Consider the following 24,114-nt stretch of genomic DNA (forward strand, 5'->3'; position numbering starts at 1 on the left):
AGGGGTTTTTCCTTCTAAAATCTCTCTCCAGCTAATGGGAAAGGGAACAAGGGATGTTGCTAAAATGAAAGCCTCATTCAATGCTTTACATTTGAAATGCTTTAACTGTTTTTCCTTCTCCTTATGTTTAATAAAAGGTTAAAAACATTTTCAGTGCTGTGTTTGCCATGGTACTAAGCAGGGTGAGATCTGTGTATACCAAATCCCAGACCTTGTTTAACACTGTTTAATGTTAGAAGGTGACTGGGTTATGTTAACACGTTTGGCCCATTTATTCCAGCTAAATTGATACAACTGAGCACGGAATGAGTAGTTGCTCCTGGCTTTCCAACTGATGTGAAGCAACCCTGAGCAAGTTATTTCACCATTTATGCCACTGTTTTCCCCATCTGTAAAAGAAGATGATAAACTACCTTAACTGGATGTTGTTTGGGGCTAACTGAACTTTTATAAAACAGTTTGATACTACTATGATGAATGATACTATTGTGGCACAAAGTATATATTTGTGTTAAATGTAAGGTGAGGGAGATGACTACAACATAATATCTATTAGGAAAAATTAACTTCATATACCAGAGTAAGTGTCTGATAAACCATGAAACTAACATTTAGAAAATAAAATGAAGGCAAATTGTCTTCTGATTTTGTGAAAAGAGGATTGGAATATCACTTTTTGTGTAAGAGAAGTAACAACAATTTGTATTTATTTTTGCCCTAGCCACGAGCTGATCCCATTCCAATATGTAGTTTTTGTTTGGGGACTAGAGAATCAAATCGTGAAAAAAAACCAGAAGAACTGCTCTCCTGTGCAGACTGTGGCAGCAGCGGTAAGTTGGTTCTACTTGCAAATTGTACAAGAGCCATCTGTAAATCTATCTTTTTGGTCATTGTTCAGCATGTAAATTTCCTGTTACAGTCAAAATAGTCTTAGGCCAAGTTTTCAAACCATGATAGCTAAAAATTAGATTCTTAAATTCAATTATTCATTTGGGCTTGAATTTCAAAGGAGCTAAATGACTTTGGCTCCCCCTGAAGTCAGTGGGGGCAGCAAGTTTTGAAAATTGGGGCAAAAGCTTTGATTTTAGAAACCTAACTCTGGCATCCATGTTTCAAAAATTTTTCCATCATCTCCAAGGCTATCAGTCTGATACCTTTTACAAGCACTGAGTTACAGTATTTAAAAGAAGCTGGTGTAGAGGATAAAGAAATTGGATATTATCTATACTGCTGCCGATTTTACATAAAATCCTATTAAGTTTTACAAAAATTATATGGATGAAAATACAAATAGTAATTTTAGTAAATGACTTGAAATATTAGCTAAGTGCCAGTATACTAGTTTCCCCACGTGTATCCTGAGGGTGGGGGGGAGGAAACAATTTGTGGACCGATAATGCTTGAAGATTAAAACATTTTTTTAACGTTAATTATATAAATATTGTACAGTCATGCATCCCTGCAGACCGGAGGGAGACTTTCAAAAGCACAAGGACAGTTAGGCATCCAATTTGCATGGAAAGTTGATGTCCCTTGTACCTTTGAAAATCTTCCCCAGATGTTATATGGTTTTAAGAAAAGTTGCTTAAGATGCTCATTCTCTCTCTCCCTCCCCCCAGTGTACAGTAACCCACCTTTCTCTTCTGACCAGCTCCCTGACAGCTTCGTCCTGGTCATCACACTCTCCCGTGCTGCTGGCTCCATGGCTTTCAAACTTTCAAAGTTTGCGGCAAATTTATATTTGCATTCAACCTCTTAGCATAGAATCTTTCTTAAAATACTGAATTTTCATAATCTTTGCTTTGTATGTGTGAAATCCAGAGTATGAGTTTAGAAATACTTTGGCCCGAGTTAACTTAATCTTGTACGATATTGTGATAGTGATAACTTAGTGTTGATAGCAAGTACTTTTTGAGCAGACCCATAAAGGACTTTTAGATAGCTGCTCATTTTCCCAAAGGGCTTTTCCCATAGGACTTTTCCCACAGTCTGTTCTGTCACCTCTTGGTTAACGTGTGTATGAGGTCATTAATTGAATTAATGAGGTTGGCTGGTCATTGGAGACACAAGTATGCAGATGATACTTAGCTCTTACTCTTCCTTTTTGTCTGGATCGTTCCTTGCTCTGCCGCAGACTTCCTACATGACCTTGGGCAAGTCACTTATGCCTGGTTTACGCTAGAAAATTAGGTTGGTTTAATTAAATTGGTCAGAAGTCTGAATAACCACACCCTGAGCGCTGTAGTTAAGACAACCTAAGTTCCCATGTGGACAGCACTAGGTTGATGGAAGAATTCTTCCATCAACCTAGCTGCCACCTCTTGGGGAGATGGATTACCTACACTGATAAGAGAATCCTGTCCGTTAACGCAGATAATATCTACACTGAAGCACTTCAGTGTAGGCAAGCCCTTAATCTCTCTTTGACTTGGTTCCTCATCTGTAAAATGGGGATAATAGCACTTTCCTATCTTATAGGGTGTTGTGAGGATAAATACATTAAAGATTGTGAGGCACTCAAATTACCACAGTAATGTGAGCCACAGATGGGCTCATATAAGTACCTGGATAAAACAGGACAGCATAGACTAGAATGTGGACTTCTATAACTCAAAAAAGAGAAACTTTCATTTATGCAGGATAAAGTTTTGCCATTATCCATTTCTGAATTGATTTGTGTCCCTTTGCGATAGACTTCCATAAGCATGTATCCTAATGTATTTTTACACCATAAAGTAAAGCAAATTGCTGGATTTTCAATAGAAAGTTAGAAAGTTGATGTTTCCTTTAACTGTTTTATTTGTGACTTACCAAATTCTCTGTGCTTTCTGTCAATCCCAAATCTAATATTCTTTAGAAAAGAACTGGATTGGTACTTAGTTTGTTAGAGTGGCTTTTTTGCAAACATGGTTTGCATTAGTCAGGATGTAATAAATATCGGCTATTCTTCCAATATAAAACAATCTCTGGCAGTTCTAAGGAGCATTAGAATTGGAAGCCTTGACTTTCATGGATCAGCTTCCATTTGAATTAACACTGATCCATTCTCTCTGCCTCATTAAGACTAAATTATCTTTAATTAGTTTCTAAGACGTATTAGATATACACATTGAAATGCTGAGACTGCCAATCAGATCGCAAGATGGCTAAAGTTTAGTTACTGATGATTTTTTAAAATAAAAACCAATCTCAGAGCACCATATAAACAGAAAAATTTGACTGTGTTGAGGTTTGTTGTAATTTGGACTTGTGATTTGCACATTGCAGCGCACCTACAAGCAGGTTCCTCTGTACCGGGGTAAAAGAAACTGTAGGAATAATCTGCATTGTTGCTGGACAGAGCAAGTCTATCTGTGGAACTGGGATTCAGGGGTTAAACTGCAATGCCCATAATCAGTGCATGTTTTTCTATGCTCTCCTGCATTCTTTGTTTCAGTCACATGTGCCATTTCATACAGGGGTTCTCTGACTCCAGCAAGAACAGAGGGAAATGTTGGGAGGGAGAAGACCCCTAAAAGAAAGGGGAACTGGCCCTGGGGTTTGTTGGGAACCAGGCTTCATCTCCATTTCCCAATCGTGTAGGACCTGGGTGCACTCCCTCTGAAGTGACTGTAATCCTCCATCATGAGGAGGGTTCTTTCACCACTGATACAAAGAGACCATTCAGAGTTGAAATCTGGGGGAGCTCTGTCCTGCTCACTGCTGGCCTTCTCCAACAGTGTACATATAGAACTAGCTAGGGCGGGGTGGGCAAACTATGGCCTGGGGGCCGCATCTGGCCCTTCAGATGTTTTAATCTGGCCCTCGAGTTCCCACTGGGGAGCAGGGTCCGGGGCTTGCCCCACTTCGCATGGCTCCCGGAAGCAGCAAAATGTCCCCCCTCTGGCTCCTACGTGTAGGGGGAGCCAAGGGGCTTCGCACTCTGCCTTCACCCCAAGCACCTGCAGACAGGGCAGCGTGCAGAGCCGCCTGGCTGCGCCTCCATGTAGGAGCCGGAGGGAGGACATGCTGCTCTTCTGGGAGCTGCTTGAGTAAGCGCTGCCCAGAGCCTGCACCCCGAACCCCTCTCACGCCCCAACCCTCTGCCCCAGCCCTGATCCCTCTCCTACTCTCTGAACCCCTTGGTCCCAGCCCAGAGCACCCTTCTGCACCCCCAACTCCTCATCCCCAGCCCCACCCCAGGGCTCGCACCCCAGCTGGAGCCCTCACCCCACCTGTACCCCAGCCCGGAGCCCCCTCCCACACCCTGAACTCCTCATTTCTGGCCCCACCCCAGAGCCTGCACCCCCAGCTGGAGCCCGCACCCCAACCCCCAATTTCGTGAGCATTCATGGTCTGCCATACAATTTCCATTCTCAGATGTGGCCCTTGGGCCAAAAAGTTTGCCCACTAGGGCATCTAGTCACCCTGCTCCTGGCCTTGCTGATGCTGCTGTGCACTGTAACGATGATATTGTTCAGCTTTGGCAGTTTCCTAATAGCCCTTTGATCCTCATTCTGGCTTCCTCTCACCTGTGTAGAGGAAGCATGATATTGCTTTCGCTCCCCACTGCACAGTTGAGAGGTGAAAGGTGCCAAAGAGCTTTGGAGAGTTGAGCTAGTGTCGTGCAGACTCATTTTTAATCAGTCAGTGTAGAACATGTTTGGAAAGAGGACAGAAGGAGATAGTTATGTTGGAGGTAAGAAAAAAGGGGAAGAGAAGATGGATGGAGATTTAGGCAGCAGGGGAGAGTGGGATCTAGCTAATGTGTACAAATCTAGGTTAGACTGAAAAGGCAAAGGGCAAGGAGTCGGAGGCATGGGAGCTTGGGGAGGAGGACAGAAGAACAAACCAAGAACAGCAGCGGACAGGGCAGAGAGAGAGAGGAGAAAGGGAATTGGGATTTGCAGGGCATGGGACAGATAACTTCAGTTCAGAGAATGGGGATTGGATTCAAAAGTAAGGGGATAGGGAGGGCTGCCTCCCACTCTCTGTTCATTTACTGACCCATGTCCCATTTTTTTTATCCCAAAATACTGGGAGAGGGTGGTTGGTTTGGAAGGAGGAACGAACAACTAAGATACCTTCAGCTATTAAAAATATTTTTACTTGCATCCTGACTGTGACAGGTGTCCTGATCCTTTCTGCTTAAAAAATAAGGGCACTCTTGTGAATAATTCTCTTCCACGTAGAAGACCATTGGAAGCAAGTGATATTTCTGAATTGCATAGCATAACAGGAATGGTGGAAATAGAAGACCACAAAATCTTGGAAACCCAGGATATTAGCATTTCTGGATTAGCAGGATAATAATTGCTTGTCTGTTGCATAATGCTTATTTTCATAGTTCTTTAAAAACGATAACTGATTTGTCACAAAATCACTCAATGATAAACATAAGTCTGTCAAATTTACAGATGAGGAAACTGAGGCAGATAGGTTGAGACAGTTGCCATAGATGATAGAGGCAGAGGCAGAGCCTAAATTAGAATTTGAAAATCTGCTCTCAACTAAAATAAAAACTTCTGCCTAATGAATTTTCTACTCCAGCACCTGATAGTCTAAAACTGGGTTTCTCCCACTGCATTGCTACTTTGGAGCAAAGCTGCTTGAAGGATTATGGAGGGGTGAGGTCTTCCCTGAGGTAGTCATGTCCCTGCCTGTTGACGGGTTTTAGAGATAGGACAAAGATAGGAAATTCTTTTATGCTTTATCCCATCTAGCTTTTTTGTAATGGTTTAGCTCAGGGATCTCAAACTCAGTTTACCTTAGGGCCAGTACCAGTCCTCCAGTCGTCCCAGCAGGCCAATAATGTCACTCATGCCACCCAGAACCCACCCCCAAAAACTCCGTCCCCCCCACCTGCCTAAGGTTCTGGGAGGGAATTTGGGCTCGGGAGGTGGTCTGGGGTAGGGGATTGGGGTGCAGGCTCTGGGATGGAGTTTGAGTGCTGGGTTCAGGCTCTGGACTGGGGCAGGGGCTGGGGGAGGCGGTGGGGTTTCAGTCTCTGGGAGGGAGTTTGGGGGCTGGGAGTGTGGGGGAGGGTGCAGGCTCTGGGAGAGAGTTTGGGGCCAGGAGGGGGTATGTGGGAAGGGGATGCAGGCTCTGGAAGCGGGTCAGGAGATGCAACGCTTACCTGGGGCTCCAAGGCGGGGCAGGCCGGGGGGCCTCCGCATGCTGCTTCCCATTGGCCACAGGGGAGCTCGGGGCAGGGGCAGCACGCAGAGGCACAGTGCCGCCCCGGGGCCCCAGGGAGGGGCCGGCAGACACGTGAAGCGAACAGGCAGGTGCCACTCAGCTCCTCTGTGCTACCAGGGTCCTGGGCCATTTTAAATCACCCGGGGGGAGGGGAGTGCCCGGGGCGGCAGGTGGAGCCAAGGGAGAGACCCAGCCCCAAAACTGCTGGAGCCCTGCAGGCCACATTGGGGAGGTTTGCGGGCTGCAGATGGTCCGTGGGCCGCGAGTTTGAGACTCCTGGTTTAGTTCATCCTCCAGTAAATAGATTTACAGCAGTTTAACTTGGAGGAGGAGAGAGTTTGGATCACATGGCTAGGCTCTCCTCTGAGAGTGCACTGATAGATATGTACGAGAGCATTCCTTGTGGCTATGACAATGCACCTGTCTAAAAATAGTGATGAGTTAGTATGGCTCCAAAGCTTCTTACCATCCTGACAATTTGTAGTCTGATGGCCTTGATCATCAATGTGGGTACAGAATTGGCAAATTCTTCTTCCTTTAAAGATTTGCCCTTTCCTATCAATATAACGTCTGCCTTGTCAGAATTAAGGGTGATTACTAGTGATGTCATTGGCAATAATTGTTCAACTGATCCTGAAGAAACATACCATTGCATTTGCTAAGGTTCCTGATAATTTGCATTCTTTGAAGGAGGAATTGACTATCTTAACCATGAGAACTGTGTCTCCTCACCAAATTTCACTCTCATGAAAGAGGGGGGTCCATTTCATAGGAGGTCAGGGGTCAGATACACCTTATTTCTGGTTGAAGCCAAAGATTTTTTTTAAAAAGTTTTTTACTTATAAATATCTTGTTACATTTTTTATTTTACTGTTGCCATAAAATGTGTGTGTTGTAGGACAGTGTAAGTAGTAATATAACTAAAATGAAAGGAATATATTTGTATAGTTAATTGAATATATTTTATTAGATTTTCCTTTGTGCATACTTTAAAAATACTGTAATCTAGTTCTAAAATTTAGAAATATATTGATGCTATTATATTAAACTCTTTAATAAGTTATGGTTCACTGTGGCTACTATGAAAAGGATTAATTCAAGTGTATGAAAAGAATCTTTTTCAGAGTGAGTGATAGTTTAATATGCTGTGGAGACAGCCTGGACAAGACATCATTCAGTTTCAGGTGCTTATAGACTTATTGACACATTATGATTACTGTAAATGTGCACTTTCCAGCTCTCCCCACACTAAAGCATTCTGAGCAGCTATTTCATATCCTCTTCAGAAGAGGAAAAATAAGTTTAATAATATAAAGTTCTGAGAATGGTTGACATTGGCAGCATTCCAGTGATGGAAAATGCAGTGGTGTCAAAGCTGTTGTAGGACACAGGAGTTGAAGCTCTATTAAACCTCAACACATTTTAAATACTCTATTTTGCAGGGCATCCATCATGTTTGAAATTTTGTCCTGAGTTAACAACAAATGTAAAGGCCTTAAGATGGCAGTGTATCGAATGCAAGACATGCAGTGCATGTAGAATCCAAGGCAAAAATGCAGTAAGTTAATATTTTAATAGCACAGTGTCTTTTGAGTTCGTGTTTGCATATTCACTCATATTCTGTGGGCTAGTCCCTTCAACTTTACAATTTCAGGCTACTTTAAAAAGAGTAAAAATATAAGCCTCTATATAATGTAATAAGCTCTATAATCACTGTTTTCAGTTTCTTTTTTTCTTTTACTGTCAGGTTTAAAAATACAAAAAGTATTGATGCAGAATCTGTAGTAACTTTGTATTAAGCCTTTTTTTCAATTTCAGGATAACATGCTCTTCTGCGATTCTTGTGATAGAGGGTTCCACATGGAATGCTGTGACCCACCACTTTCCCGAATGCCTAAAGGTGATATTCTTGTATTAATTAGACCGGAAGTTCAAGTGCCAAGTTAGACTTTCAGCATTTATAGATTGCTTAGCGGTGTGGTCCTGAACATGAAAAGCAAAGCCTCTTGAGCTTGACTGCTCCTAAGATTCCTTCCTGCAAAGTGAAAGACATTGCTATTGATTAATTTTATAATATGAGTTGAGTCACTGAACTAATTATTCGGAGTGAAGCTGTTGGGGAAGGCCATAGCTGACAGCATATGGGATATACACACTAGGACATATCAGGGCACATGGAGAGAGCCTCCTTTGTGTCTTCCAGAGGATATCATTGTAAAAAGCCATTTGACAGTCATGTGGTCAGAGTTCCTCTCTTCTCTCAAAGGATCTCTTTCTCCATCTAGGATTATATGTACCGTATGTCATATCTCATTTTGTTGTATCACTGCTGATCACTGGTTTTTCTTATATTTCATTATAAAAATTGCTCCAGATACAAAGTTTTTGTAGCACCCTTTTTCTTAAATAATCAATATTTTTGTATTCATTTGCCCATCTTTAACATTGGCCAAGTAAGGTTAGGTGGTTGTTAGCATAGCTGAGTCACCATATCTTTTAAATTACAGCTAGATATGATCTGGCCTTTTTTTTCAAGAGCCATTGATGTAGATGGGTTTGTAGAGCCTCCTTATATTTTCTAAAATGTATAAGCTGGTTAACATTTTGGAGGGGAGTTTGGAGAACGGTGAAAATAGATGTGAACATGGCAAAATTATATATTTATCAGTGTTATAAAGTTTGGCCCCACCTACACTGGGAACAAAAGCATCCACTACTATACAACCTTCTTTAAACATAATTACTGTTGACAAGGTTCTAAAACAATTTGCCTTACCAAACAATGATAAAAGAAACCGTGCTGCTGCCACTGTCAGTGACATGGTTTAGCCTCCTCCAGAAAATTTTTGGGACAGTGGTAAGGAAAATCCTGCTACTGTTAATTGTTTCTAAGTTGTATCCCCTACCTAGGCTTGACCAGTTGTCAACAACTAAGTTTTTCACCATCTACTAGTGCTTGCATCATCTGGCAAAACCATGTTACTTGAAATGGCTTTCAAGAACTATTTCAGGATCTTGGAATAGAACTGTACGGAAAAGGTCTAAAGGGCCCATAGGAAATGAGGAGTGGGGAATTTTCAGCACTGCAGCCAGTATGAAGTATACTGAGCATATCTAGAATCTGGAAGCTCCAACTGAACACACATGTTCTGAAAAGAGCAAAATACTTTAAGAGAAGGAAGTGGGACTGGTGGGAATCAGTGGCCATTCTTCAACAAAAAAATTTCAAAAACAGACTTCAACAAGAAATTGTAGAACTGGAATTAATTTGAAAACTTGATACCATCAAATTAGGTCTGAAAAATTAGGTCTGAATAAAGACTGGGAGTGGCTGGGTCACTACAAAAAGTAATTTTTCTTCTGTTGATACTCATACCTTCTTGTCAACTGTTGGGAATGGGCCACATGCACCCTCATTAGCACTACAAAAAGTAATTTTCCCTCTGATATTCACCCCTTCGTATCAACTGTTGGGAATAGGGTACATCCAGCCTGTTTGAATTGGCCTAGTTAGCACTGACCCCCCACTTGGTAAGACAACTCCCATCTTTTCATGTTCTGTAATACGTATACCTACCTACTGCATTTTTCACTCCATACATCTGATGAAGTGGGTTTTAGCCCATGAAAGCATACGCTCAGATAAATTTGTTAGTCTCTAAGGTGCCACAAGGACTCCTCGTTGAGTCAGCAGGACATTAAATTTTGTCCATGCTGACAGCAGAACCCTACTAGTTAAAACAATGTTTGCAAACAGTTGTCGTCTTGTGTGATTTTCACAGATAGATACAATTGTAGCTATCACAGTTTCAGTTACCATTGTGAACAACCCCCCACTCTGCCCCCACGACAATCATGCAGTATCTTAAGCCTGTTGCAAATTTCTGTGGCTTTCAAATACACTTTTAAGTTGGTTTAATAATGTGGAGCATAGACATACAGCCATATTACAGCTATTTTGATCACAGCTTTTTGAAAATGGTTTCAAGAGCAATAGCCAGCCTGAGTGTTGATTTAGCAGGCTGATCTATCTACACTGTAAAATATAATGAGTTGGGGGATCTTGTTAAAACATAGCAGTCCCCCTGACAGGGTTAAAATACTGTTCATCGTACATCATGGATGGAACTAAAACATGTTTTAACCGTGCTGAGCCCTTGAACCTTAGCAGGGCTTCAGTACGATACAGAGCATGATTTTGTCCTTTCTACACTGTAAGACCAAAAAATTGTGCAGACACACTACCATGCTGTAACCCATTTCATCCAACGTAGGTTTTACAATGTAGATGGGATTTCAAGGAGGCAGAGTGTAGTGGAGCTTTCTCTCTAGATCAGGACAACTCACCACACATTGGTATGCTTGGTGCCCAGGAAACTCTTAGTGTCCCCCAAGGCAGATTGTAACATAAGCTTGATAAGTGTTGAATTAAGGTATCTTGTTGTGTGAAAGCCATACCAAGATTCTACTATGTTAGCACAACAGAGCTTTTGTTATGCTCTCAGCAGAGGGGTTTGTATGGTGAGAAGCCTAATGATTGTGTTCTCTAGTGTTCTTCCTCAGCCTCCTATTGACTGGTCCAGGAAACCTAAACGAGGGTAATTAACAATATGAAACTGAGAGAACATAGACGCTGAAGATACAGTAAAACTCTTCACATATATCATTTTGTTTTCAATTGAAAGCTTGGTCTGGTACTTCCTGGATGGGGAGAGGTCTGTCTGGCAGTAGAAAGAGGAGACATGTTAGAATCCTTTTGCTAGTGCCACTCCCCCGTGATCCTTGTTGCTATAGGAAGGGCAAAGCTGTCCTTCTGAACTGTAGAGAGAGTTTTTCTTCCCTTCCCCAAACCATCCTTTTTGCTGAAGTAGAATTTGTTAGAATAATGCACCTGAGATGTAGCTTTCTATACCTTGGGTACAAACTGGACACACACTACATGCATGTACAGTTAAAACAATTGTTTTTTCTTAATCAATGCAGGGATGTGGATTTGCCAGGTCTGCAGACCAAAGAAGAAGGGAAGAAAGCTACTTCACGAGAAAGCTGCGCAAATAAGACGACGATATGCAAAACCTATTGGACGACCTAAAAATAAACTAAAGCAACGAATGTTGTAGGTTCCCTTTTTCCAGTTGATTATAGTGTTCTTGAAAATGTAATACAATGAGATTTTAGGTGACAGTTTATTTAAAATTACACTACTGCTTTTGCTGAGTACTACAGCCTGAAAAAAAATCACATGATGAGCAGCACCTATTATGCATCATGTTCAATGTAATGGAAAATAATTAAGTACAGTAGATATTTCTGAGTCTTCTGATGGCAGCAAAAAGTTATCCTAAAAGTTTGCATCACTTTAAAAAGAATCACTGTTGGATCTAGGGAAGGAATTAAACTTAAATTCATATGTGAACAGTGTTATTTCCCAAATCCAAATGGTACCAACAGTCCTCAATAATAAATAGCCATATGATTGATTACTTTAAAAAAAACAACTATCATACCTGGGTTATCAGCACAATCCATATCAAATGGATGATATACACTGATAAAGTGAAAAATGTAATTCACCTCACCCCAAAAGATGTCTTGCAAGGTTTCCTCCAATTGATTTGTTGCCTATTCAACACTGTTCTGTGTTGAGTATTTATTTGCAAGAATATGCTATTTCAGAAATGCTGCTCGCCACCTCCTAAAATTGGTACACATTCCCTCTTAATGTATATAAAATCCCTGCCTACAACACAAGCTCCATAACGAGTCAGTGCTCAGTTCAAGGCCCAGAGGTATCCATGAGACCGAACTATTGAGTCCAGAGTTACTTTGGAAAAATAACTTTTTTGACCTTTGCTGTTGCTAAGTAATGCCAGTCAGGAGGGGAGCGGGCTGCAGTTCCTCATGCTTCTCTCCAGCCCATGGGTATTAATGTCTGAGAGAAGAGGGTACTGTAGACCTTTGGCACCCCGCTTCCCAGTGAACATTTATATAACTGAACACAGACTTCTTGGACATCTTAAAGCTGGAGGGAGGGCTGTTGTGGGTGGAGGAGCTAGCTACCTCCTTTGTCCTTCTCACCATCTTTTCATGCTCACACACAAGAGAAAGCAGAGTAAAGAAAGGAACATCGATAGCATGGACTAAAAAGACAACCTAAAAAAAAAGGGGGCAAAATTTAAAGCCATCTCATTGATTCATTTCATCAACTTTTCACTAAGCACATCTGTGGTGATCACTCATACATTTCTTGTTGCAAGAGTGAGGTTCAGTGATGTATGCACACCATTGATTGCCATGTCTTGACACTATAGCATCAGCTTGCAAGGTCTAGAGCACATAAATTACTTTTTGCTTATCTAATAATGACAGTTACTATTTGGGAATCAAGTGCAAATGTTAAAAAGTTGATGGATTTGTAACATCCTTTGTGGGAGCCCAGTGACCATCCATCCCACATTGTGGTGTTAGAAGGAGAAGATGACTGTGCAAACACTGCTGCATAGTTAGAGTGAACCGATCTCCTGGTTCTCCAGGATTGTTCTGGTTTTTTGGCAATTGTATCAGTAGGTTTTAGGACTGAGTCCTAGTTTCATTATCTTCAGCAAATCTGGGATGATATTCACTCGGTTGACACCTCCATTTCACAATGAAGTTCCTCTGCCATCCCCTTTCTCCACGTCTTTATTGCTGTACTACTGTGGTTCAGGTTGTACCCTGGATATCCCCACTACTATGGCAAAATCAAAGAGAGAGGTGATCATCAGAGAGGCAGGTTGATGAGTTGGTAACACATTGGGCCCAGCAGAGAAGCTGTCATAAACATACAGCTAAGGATAACATAAAATCCCTCTTTACCCTGTAAAGGATTAAGAAGCTCAGATAACCTGGTTGGGACCTGACCAAAAGGACCAAGAAGGGGAGAAGATACTTTCAAATCTGTCGGGAAAGGTTTTTTGTCTGTGTCTCTCGGAGCCAGCCAGGAAACAGGGCAGGGGAAAATACATCTCCCTGAGCTATATCTGAACTAAGCATCTAGTATTGCAGAAATAGTAAGTAATAGGAAAGAAATGCGTTAGGTTATCTTTTGTTTTAGCTTGTGAATTTTCCCTGTGCTAAGAGGTTTATCCCTGTTTTTGTAACTTTAAGTTTTGCCTAGAGGGGAATCCTCTGTGTTTTTGAGTCTTTTGTTATTCTGTAAAGTACTTACCATCCTGATTTTACAGAGGTGATTCTTTCACCTTTTCTTCAATTAAAGTTCTGTTTCTTTTAAGAACCTGACTGGTTTCTCTATTATCCTAAGACCCAGGGGTTTGGGTCAGTGATCACTTTGTAACCAATTGGTTAGGATATTATTCTCAAACCTCTCCAGGAAAGGGGGTGTAAGGGCTTGGGGAATATTTTGGGGGAATAGGAACTCCAAGTGGTCCTGTCCCTCATTCTTTGTTAAATCACTTGGTGGTGGCAGCGTACCGTCCAAGGGCAAAGAGTTTGTGCCTTGGGGAAGTTTTAACCTAAGCTGGTAGAAATAAGCTTAGGGGGTCTTTCATGCAGGTCCCCACATCTGTACCCTAGAGTTCAGAGTGGGGAGGGAACCCTGACAGAAGCTGAGTCAAACTTTTGCATTAATGTTGAATGTGAGGAATGGGTTATTTGAATCTGCAAAGCAAGATGAGAAGGATAGTAGCATGTCACCGTCCAACACATGTTCCTACCTTTGCCCCTGCATGTGCTCCTCAACGCTTTCCTCCAGTGCTATTCATTTGTACTTGAATGGCTCTCATCGCTGTACTGTAGGAGAGCTTCACAATCATTAATGAACTCTACTACTTGCCCCAGTCCTATGGCCCCTATCAAATTTTTCTCTACACACCTAAAACCATCCTAAGATTTCTTCACTCCACATTGTGAAAAATTTACTATTCACTGCCTAAAAACTTGGTTAATGCAGAGTTAAGGTTGACTGGCAGCATCTTATACTTCTCTAGAATGTCAGAGGCACCTATACTTAAACCTCTGAATGACTAACAAAGAGTTACAGTAAAACAAACTTAAACCTTTGACAACTGTGATATATATTGTTAGAGGAAGTCTGCCACAAAACCTTAACCCTGCCCCCTTACATCACTGTGAGAAAGCATAAGACTGTACCCTTCCTGAGCAGCTGGAGGACAGCGTGAAAAGTGCACAAGAATAATGTGATGGAAACTATTAGGTCGAGTGTAGGTCAGGCTTAGTAAACACAAATTAGTTAAGCATGACCTACATTCAACCACTTCACTTGCTCTTGACAAACCACCAAAGAGTTGCCAGATTCTAACACCTATTCATCCTTGTCCTAGGCAGTGCCTGTGACACATCACCTTTACCTAGCCCTGACTGAGACTGGCAGTGCACTGTGGTGTGTGCCACCAAGCTGCTAGACCTCCCTAGAGCGGTAGAGCAGGACAGAGAGAGTGCATGGCACTTGGTGAAAGCCAGTGCAGATAATGTGGAGTTCTAATGGGCACTGAGAATATGCAAGACAGTGTTAGAAATGGATGAAGCGTTCTTATATTCACCTGTCTTACTGCCATGCACAGTGGAATGTCAGTATTTGGAGGTGACAGTAGCAGCTGTTACAGCAGTCTTAAGAGCTGAAGAAGAGCTCTGTGTAGCTCAAAAGCTTGTCTCTCTCACCAGCAGAAGTTGGTCCAATAAAAAATATTACCTTACCCATCTTGTCTCTCTAATACCCGGGACTGACATGGACACAACAACATTGCAAACTAAAACTCTCTATAGACATTTTAACAACTTTTGTCGGCTCAGACCTCCTGTGTATCACAGAGAGAGAGAGAATGAGTCCTGATTCCTCTAGCATCAGCTGCACTTCTCCTCAAATGGCTGTGAGAGGTGTGGTGACTTGCTGCAACTAACCTCTTGATCAATATGCTATGAGCCTAGCCCAGTGTCAGTAAGAAAGTGTGAAGAGCAGTAACGATGTAGCATTGAGTTGGACAAAATTGAGCGCAGATTTTATTAGAGGTACGTCAGGTTTTGATTTGTTCCAGTGCCTATTGCCAATTGCAGGAGGGCAGCGGTAAGGGAGTCATCACCTTAGACTTAAGTATAGGTGTATTTGATGTTCTGGAAGGGTCTGAGGCACTACTGGCAACCTTAACTCTGCATTAACCAAGTTTTTGGGCAGTGAATTTCCCTTTGTTTTCGAAGAAGTGTTGGTAATGAAGGGGGCATTAAGGGGCACCTGTGTGGAGGTAAGTGAGGGATTTTCCAGCTCGCCCTCGCTCTGGCTTCTCCATGTCCCTGATAAGGTTGGAGGAGCCCTGGGGAGAAATGAAGGTATTAACCAGGGGACTGCGAGAAGCACACCAGCAAGGGAGTAGGGAGGGGAAACCCTAGACTCTCTACTTCACTTTGGGGATAAGTACAAGGGTAGGAGTTTATAAAAAAAAAAAAAAAAAAAAAAGGAAAAAAAAAAAGTAAGAGCTGTCTCAGCCTCTCACTGTAGTAGTGCTGTTGCCCCATTATCCTCCTCACTAAGTAGTCCCTAGAGAGAACTTTGGGCCAAGTTTGGGATGCTGAAATCCAATCACCCAAGTAGGGTGCATGTTGTGGCATGGCGGGGGACGGCACCTAAGGGCCTTGATTTCACTTCCACTAAAACAAAGTGGAAACATTGAGAATGACATGTGGTACCACTGTTACCTTTAACTATTTGGGTCATTGCACTACAACCATATAATAAATGCTACATTTAAAAACGGGCAAGTCCTCTGAAAGAGCTTGCATGATGGTTTTGACTATAAAATTCTCATTCCCCACTTGTGTCTGAGGATTCTTTGGTAATCCTGGTGACTGATTTGTAGGATTTATGCAAGAATAAATTATTTCCCCGTTTTCTCAATTGTATCTATGTATTTCTGTCATTAAAACTCAAGAGTGTATGGTTTCCCACTGAACAATATTCCTTAAAAATGGGATTATATCTTAATTTACAAGGATGGGTAATAAGACTAGAGAAGAATAATTCCCTAGATGAAATCTACTGCAGAAATAATCCCACTTTAAAAGCAGTACGAGGGTATGGGAGGTAGTGAATCTAGCCATCTTTCATATGGTGCTGGACCTTAATGCGTATAAAGTTGCTGAAGCTGCTTAGCCCTTTTGATATAGTGTATGGAATCTTATCCCGTACTAGTGGAATAGCACTGCTTAAAAGGACCTCTGTATGGAACCCTGAACAGACAAGTTACTGCGGGAGATTAAATAACACCAGGTGCTTGTTAACTTCTGGGCACAGATGGTTATTGGCACATCTGGTACTGACAATATGTGTTGTAACTAGAAATATGAACTTCTGGCATCAACAGATTCAGAAGACTTTAGAGAAAAAGATAGTATTTTTAAACAAGATTGGGAATTTTAAGAGCTCTTCAGCTACCCAAATTCAATGATGTGTGAGAGAGAAGCAGCGGCCAGTTTTAAGGCTGGTGGGCTCTTGGAGTTCAGGTACCAGATGGTAGCCCCAGGCTGTTCCATCTCTAACTAAAAGTAATCTGTTGGAATTAATTGTTTCAGCTTCACAAGAGAAAAATCTGTGGAAGGAAACCTTCCTCTGCAAAATACACAAATGTTTTAAATAAATGTAAGGATGCATTTGTGGGAGAGGAGAAGGAGTGGAATAATTTGATGTAATTATGCAGCTTTGTTTGGGTTTGCAGTATAACACTTCCTGATGACATGTATTTCTTTACTATGAATAAGCTCAGCTGTTCAGTTTGTATTTACTTCAACAAAATACCATTCTTCAGTATTCCCTTCAGTGTTCTGTCGTCTCATTCAGTCATTAGCCATCAGCTAAATCAGCATTTTTTAATGTAAGCTTTGGTCTGGAGCATGTCCTCTGATCGTTCTTAGTAAACTTTACCACTTCTCCTCAAGCTCTTCCACATCATGCCTAACCCAGTTATGACTTTTCTTTGATCATTATTTTATTTATGCTTTTGCTGTTTCCCTCTATTTATTTTTTGCTTTAACTGCACTTTTATTTTTTTAAATAGAGTGGTCGCTTTGTTAGCTGTATGGGTAGTGCCATGCATAAACTACCTCATTCCGCCTTTAGAGCTTCATTTTTTTTAAAGGGATATTTTTGTGGTCTTTTATAAAAAAAAAAATACTAATTTCATCAGTGTAATCTAATAAAATCATACAAAAATACCAGTTTACTGAAGATTGGCTGTATTATTTCCCCATACTGGTGGAACACCTCTGCTGTCTTTTAGTGAACATTCTGCTGAAATCAATACAATGTTTTGATATGCTATGTATACTTTGTAGCACAGGACATGTGCATCTCCTGGATGTATGTTACAAATTTCACAGCAATGAAGTGTTTGATGTGAACAAAAACAGTATGTTAACAGTTTTTCTCTCTGTCAGAAGAGAATATTTTTCCTTTAAAAAATGTGTTGTATATACTGAAGACTTTTCTATCCCACCTCCTTACTACTGGTACATGCTGTGAACTACCCAGTGAAATCTGATAGGTATCAGCGGCTCACTTTCATTCAGTGAATCATGTGTCAGTAGTGCATACGTATTTTTAAGGGTCACTGTTACACTCTTGACTTTTAAGTGCAATGGCATATATGTTTTATGTAGAAGTGTTTTGTCAGCAGTTTTTGTAGTTTTTTTAATGCTGATTTTATTTTCCAAATTTTTGCATAGGTCTGTAACCAGTGATGAAGGATCCATGAATGCATTCACAGGAAGGGGGTCACCTGGTAGGGGTCAAAAGACTAAAGTCTGTACCACACCTTCATCTGGTCATGCTGCATCTGTGAAGGATTCAAGCAGCAGATTGCCTGTTACAGACCCCACTCGGCCTGGTGCCACCACCAAAATCACCACCACCTCCACCTACATATCTGCCTCTACACTTAAAGTTAACAAGAAAACCAAAGGGCTCATTGATGGCCTTACTAAGTTTTTTACACCATCACCCGATGGTCGCAGATCACGAGGTGAAATAATAGACTTTTCAAAGCACTATCGTCCAAGGAAAAAGGTCTCTCAGAAACAGTCATGCACTTCTCATGTGTTGGCTACAGGTACCACACAAAAGCTAAAACCTCCACCTTCTTCACTTCCACCCCCAACTCCCATCTCTGGTCAGAGCCCCAGTTCACAAAAATCCTGCACTTCCACCTCTTCTAACTCTCCCCAAAGTTCTTCCAGTCAGTCAAGTGCACCCTCCTTTAGCAGCCTTCCTAATAACAGTCAGCTAAAGGGACTCTTTGATGGACTTTCTCATATTTATACCACCCAGGGACAGTCTCGAAAAAAGGGACACCCGAGTTATGCACCACCCAAACGTATGCGTCGTAAACCAGAGTTATCTTCCACATCAAAATCTAATACCCATTTCTATGGAAAGAAAGAGATTAGAAGTAGGTTTATTTCTCATTCCTCCACCTCTGGATGGGGTGTGTCTAGAGGACGTGCTTTTAAAGCAATTGCTCACTTCAAGCGAACAACTTTCCTTAAAAAGCACAGGATTCTAGGCAGATTAAAGTATAAAGTGACCCCTCAGATGGGGACCCCCTCACCAGGGAAGGGGAGCTTGGCAGACGGAAGGATTAAACCTGATCAGGATGATGGTAAGCAAAGGTCAAAGCTCCAACCAAACCTGCGTCCCGTCCAAAACCAAAATTCTTATTTTGTCACATAGGTCTTAGCTATTTCTCTTATTCTTACTTCACTCTCATACAAAAGCAATGAAACTTTGACCTTTTACCTAATGCTGACTAAACCTCCAAAATGTTTTTTCTGACTAATACTATACCACCGTTTTATTATTATTTTTGCATCTGTAGTGGCACTAGGAGCCCCAAATGCCTTCATAACGTTGCTTATGGCTTGTAGTACCGCATGAGTAGCCACTTTCATGCTACTTCCTTGTTCTTTCCCCTGCCCTTTCTCTGGCAGTAGTGCTGTCATTATGATTGTGTGCTGTCAGTGCTTATAATGATGGACATTTCAATTCTTCATTTCCCTCTGCTCCATTGCTTTTTCATGACCAATTCCATCCTGCTGCAGTCTCCACAACACTTGATCTGTACTGCTGTAAAATGTCCTTTTTCTGATTTTTTTTTTTATTTAAGTAAGAGGAAATATATTTATAGTGTCTGAATGTACATTTAGCATAGCACTGGTTTCCTAATTTTTTAAAAAGGTTTTTTGTTTAAACTAGCACTGAAGGGGACACAAGATTTTTATTTTTATAGAGAAATAGCGTTGGAGACTTAGAATACATTATACATATACTAGTATCAACTTAACAATTTCAGGAGGTTTGTGTTCAGAATTCATTTAGTACAGTTCAACTAGCCTATAAAGGCCTATAAGAGACCAGCAAGAAAATACTGAAAATTGCTCCTGCAGCCGCAATTTTAAAAACTAGAGAGGGAGGAGGGGCATAGTTGCTATAACAGGTTTAAAGGAGTCCAAATCTAAACTAGAATGGGAGTTTCTAAGAGCCATCACTGCCTGCAGTGCTATTTAGGAGTACAACTCAGGAACTGTAAGACGTGGTCTTCATGTCTGTGAATAAACCTTCTGCTGGTTTTAAATAACAGATACAGAAATCAAAATAAGCATCAAACAAGAAAATACAGATGTAATTCTGGTGGGGAGCAAGGAAATTGTTACAGAGGAGGATGTGGAAGTTTTTAAGCAGGCTCGGGAACTTTCTCTGGAGGTAAGACTAACTGAAAATCATTTCAGTAATGAACCATGTTGTGGTCAATTCAATTACCTCTATAAATTAACACTGAATTATTTTTCTGATGTTCATTCAGCCTCATGGTATTTTTGATACACTCCTTTGACCAAGTGTATCGTACTTGATGTATGTTTAGTGGAGAAGTTCTGTATAAAATAGTATTCCCTTAGATTGGAGTGCTGTCATCCCGGTGGAGTGAATCAGATGTGTGACACTTGTGGATTTTAGGTATCTACCTCCTATTGGCTAGACAAGGAATCAAAGACTAAAATCCTGATCCTTTCCAGCCGTCTATGCAGAAAGCAGGCACTATGAAAAGCCACCAGATAATGTCAGTGTCCTGTCACTCTTCTATAAGAAATGCAAAACTGGATTTTATGATCAGTATAGAACTTCACTGCTTTATGTTGCCCAGCTATTTTAATAGTCTATAAGATTATTATGGTCATTGAAATGTTTGAGCTGGATTTGCCTAAAGTAAGTAACCTTGCCCCCCTCTACCCCCCCCAGTCCCCATTTAACCTCCTCTGTGGACCCTGGAGGTCATTGTCCTACCAAGTGGACTTCTGTCATCTCAGCTAAAGTTAACTTATTTTAACACCCTATGGGCACTGGAGGTTGCAAATTGAACCCTCGGTACCCACAGCGTCTGCTTGCAGGAGGGGTAAGTCCACTTCTGGGGTAGAGCAGGTGCTCCCAATGTCACCATCCTTCTTCATTTAGTTCTGGAAAGGACCCCTTAGAATTTGAACCAGGACTCCAGACAAGGTCTGCCAACTGCCTGTGAGATTTACTGAATCAGGAAACCTGTTTAGCTGGGCCCAAACTCTGCCAGCCCTGCCTGTTTTGTGGGCAGCATCACCCAGTGCCAGGCCTTCCAGTGGAATGGAGCTTACAGCCAGCTTTTACTGCTGCACTCCAGTCCTGCCAGGCTTTCTGCAGCCTGGGTTCTAGCCCCATGTTTGGCAATTTCCAGAGACCTCTGACAATTAATCATGTCTGAGAAACTTGAAGGTTTTCTAATCTTAACCAAATGAAAATGAAGATGTGAATTGACCCTCCTCTAATTCCTTATAACTGGAACTTTTTGCTTTTGTTACACCTGACAGAAAATCGGATGTAAAAACAGCAGTGAAACAAATGGCCGGTACCCTTCAGTGATAGAATTCGGGAAGTATGAGATCCAGACCTGGTACTCTTCACCTTATCCGCAGGAATATGCGAGGTAGTAGAGTGGTCAAGATTACTGTTTGTTTTTATGTGATGATGAGGACGGGGGCTTCATCCTGTTCTTTTGTTTCACGATATTTCAGCTGAGATTAAATTTGACCAACACATTGAGGCAGCACCCAAAACTATTACTTCTACAGCACTTCTTTTGCAGTCTTATTAATTTTGTATGAGTTCCTAGTTGTCCCTTTATTGCAAACATGCTGTAAATCCTGCCTCTCCCCTCCCCGCCCTCCCCACTCCAAGCTGGTATTTCCCTCTTCCACTGAGAATGAGGTGTATATTGTGAACAGAATATACTGGATTTAGACCAATTTCATTTTATTAACTACAGGACTGTCCAGTGGCAACAGCCTACTTCACTTGTTTGTAAACTTTTCCTCAGTTCTACCACACTGGGGACTGAACAGCCAGGTACAGGGAGCAACAGGGAGGCTGAGGTGATAGCGGGTAGTACATTAGTGTGAACCAACAGTGTGATATGACATCTAAAATGGGCATTGTGATTCTTGACTTGCAAAAGGCATTACATTATGGAATGGAGAATCGATAATTCCTCTTTATGGTGATGGAGGCAGTTCTCCCTAGAATAGGTGCAGTTTTAGGCACCAAATTACCAAAAAGATGCAGATATAGAGGGAAAAAAAACATAAATGATTAAAAGTCTTCAGGGAAGATTTTCCAGGAAAGATTAAAAACTAAATATGTCTATAGGTTGGCAAAATGATGATGGAGATGTGGACATAAGTGTCTACAAATACTTGAAGTAAGTAAACCATTATAACCACCTGTATACGGTCCTAGGACATGCTAGTTGCTTTTAGAGCACCTGTAAATTGGCCTCTGCTCCAAAGATGATATAATATAATTAGTTTATGCAACAGTGTCCTGCTGTTTCTGTAGTTTTAAAATGTGGATAAACCTAGTGCTAGAAAAATTACTGCAGGGAATAGTTTTGTTCTGGCAGTATGAGTGTAGGGGACTGGACTAGATGACCTCTCGAGGCCCCTTCTAGTCCTATGATTCTATGAAACTAGGTGATCTAGTTGGTCTTCTTTCTCTAAATCTGTGATTTGGTGAGGCTGCTAATGACAGTCCAGGCCAGAGGTGGGCAAACTATGGCCCGCGGGCCACATCCAGCCCGTGGGACCCTCCTGCCCGGCCCCTGAGCTTCTGGTCCGGGAGGCTTGCCCCCGGCCCCTCCCCCGCTGTTCCCCCGCAGCCTCAGCGCGCCATGCTTCCAGAGTAGTATATTAAACTGCTCTGCATAGGAATGTGCTACTGATAGCAGTTACGGAGAGCAATTTACTACACTACACCGGCGCAACGCTCTGGGCGGCTGGGCAATGCTCTGGGCGGCGTGGCTGTAGTGCTGCCAGCCACCGGTGCTCTGTGCTGCGCAGTAAGGGTGCAGGGAGCGGGGGGGTTAGCTAGAGGGCAGGGGAGTTCGGGGTTGTGGTCAGGGGGTGGGGGTGGGGGTGGGGATGGGGTCAGGGCGGTCAGAGGGCGGGGAATGGGGGGAGTTGAATGGGGGTAGGGGTCCCAGGGCGGGAGTAGTCAGGAGGGGGGGGGTTGGATGGGGCGGTGCAGGAGCAGTCAGGGCAGGGATTCCAGGGGTGATCAGGGGACAAGGTGGGGGTGGGGGTGGCTGGGGCAGGGGTCCTGGGGGGGCTGTTAGGGAACTGGGGGGTTGGATGGGGCAGGAGTAGGCAGATAGGGGGCGAGAAGAAACGGTGGGGGGGCGGCAGATAGGGGGCGGGGACACAGCCTGGGACAGCCTCCCCTAACTGGCCCTCCATACAATTTCGGAAACCTGAAGTGGCCCTCAGGCCAAAAAGTTTGCCCGCCCCTGGTCCAAGCCATGGATCAGCCAAGATGAGGCATTCTTCACTTCTGACTCAGCTGACTCAACTCTACTATGTAAGAAAGCCTCCCATCTCATTTAGGAGAAAACCACTTACATGAGTCTCTAATGTGCATTACTTTCAAATAACGCATGCATGTTTTAATCTTCCCCCCGTGATGCATATTTGGCACACACAGAAATACAGTTTAATTCAAGTCTGTTTAGATATTTTTAAGATGGGTGGATAGGGAGAACATGTGCTTTTTGGTCACAGAGTTTAGAACTGTAACAGCACTCAAACTCTTCATGATTTTTATATTTCAACAGACTATCAAAGCTTTACCTGTGTGAATTCTGTCTTAAATATATGAAAAGTAAAAACATTTTGCTAAGACACTCAAAGAAATGTGGTTGGTTCCACCCTCCAGCCAATGAAATCTACAGAAGAAATGATCTTTCAGTATTTGAGGTAGGTGTATTAAAATCCAGATTGTTTAAAAAAGAAAAACTTACATGTATCAGTTGATTATGTACCAGTTGAAGGCCTAAAGTAGAAAAAGATAAAAATGTATTAGAGTAGAACCTGAGTTACAAACACCAGAGTTACGAACTGACCGGTTAACCAGACACCTCATTTGGAACCAGAAGTACACAATCAGGCAGCAGCAGAGACCCCTTTCCCCCACCCCTAAAAAAAAGAGAAATACAGTAAAGTGTTAAATGTAAAATACTTTAAAAAAAAAAAAAAAGAGGGGGGAAGCAACATTTTTTCTTCTGCATAGTAAAGTTTCAAAGCTGTATTAAGTCAATGTTCAGCTGCAAACTTTTGAAAGAACAACCATAACTTTGAACTTTTGTTCAAAGTTACAAACATTTCAGAGTTACGAACAACCTCCATTCCCGAAGTGTTCGTAACTATGAAGTTCTACTGTAAATATTTTCCCACTAATATTCATATTGTACTCAAAAAATTAAGTCTCCTCTTTCACTTTTCCCCACCTTTTATATCCTGTGTACTCATAAGTTATGTAGAATTTAAGAGCTTTGTAGCCTTCTGGTGCAGCAGGCTTTTAGATGT

At 41.9% G+C, this 24,114-nt stretch overlaps 1 protein-coding gene across 1 annotated transcript in view; it reads left to right on the top strand.

Annotated features, from left to right (window-relative positions):
- The window catches only part of KAT6B (lysine acetyltransferase 6B), a 200,496-nt gene that overhangs the window by 114,353 nt on the left and 62,029 nt on the right, over positions 1-24,114 (top strand). The window contains exons 3-10 of the mRNA XM_077821053.1: positions 722-830; positions 7,620-7,735; positions 7,996-8,077; positions 11,161-11,293; positions 17,905-18,836; positions 19,815-19,936; positions 21,070-21,185; positions 23,364-23,505. Of these exons, the coding sequence (XP_077677179.1) occupies positions 722-830; positions 7,620-7,735; positions 7,996-8,077; positions 11,161-11,293; positions 17,905-18,836; positions 19,815-19,936; positions 21,070-21,185; positions 23,364-23,505 (1,752 nt within the window). The remainder of the gene's footprint in view (positions 1-721; positions 831-7,619; positions 7,736-7,995; positions 8,078-11,160; positions 11,294-17,904; positions 18,837-19,814; positions 19,937-21,069; positions 21,186-23,363; positions 23,506-24,114) is intronic.

Source organism: Eretmochelys imbricata, chromosome 7, assembly GCF_965152235.1.
Source record: "Eretmochelys imbricata isolate rEreImb1 chromosome 7, rEreImb1.hap1, whole genome shotgun sequence".
Taxonomy (NCBI): domain Eukaryota; kingdom Metazoa; phylum Chordata; order Testudines; family Cheloniidae; genus Eretmochelys; species Eretmochelys imbricata.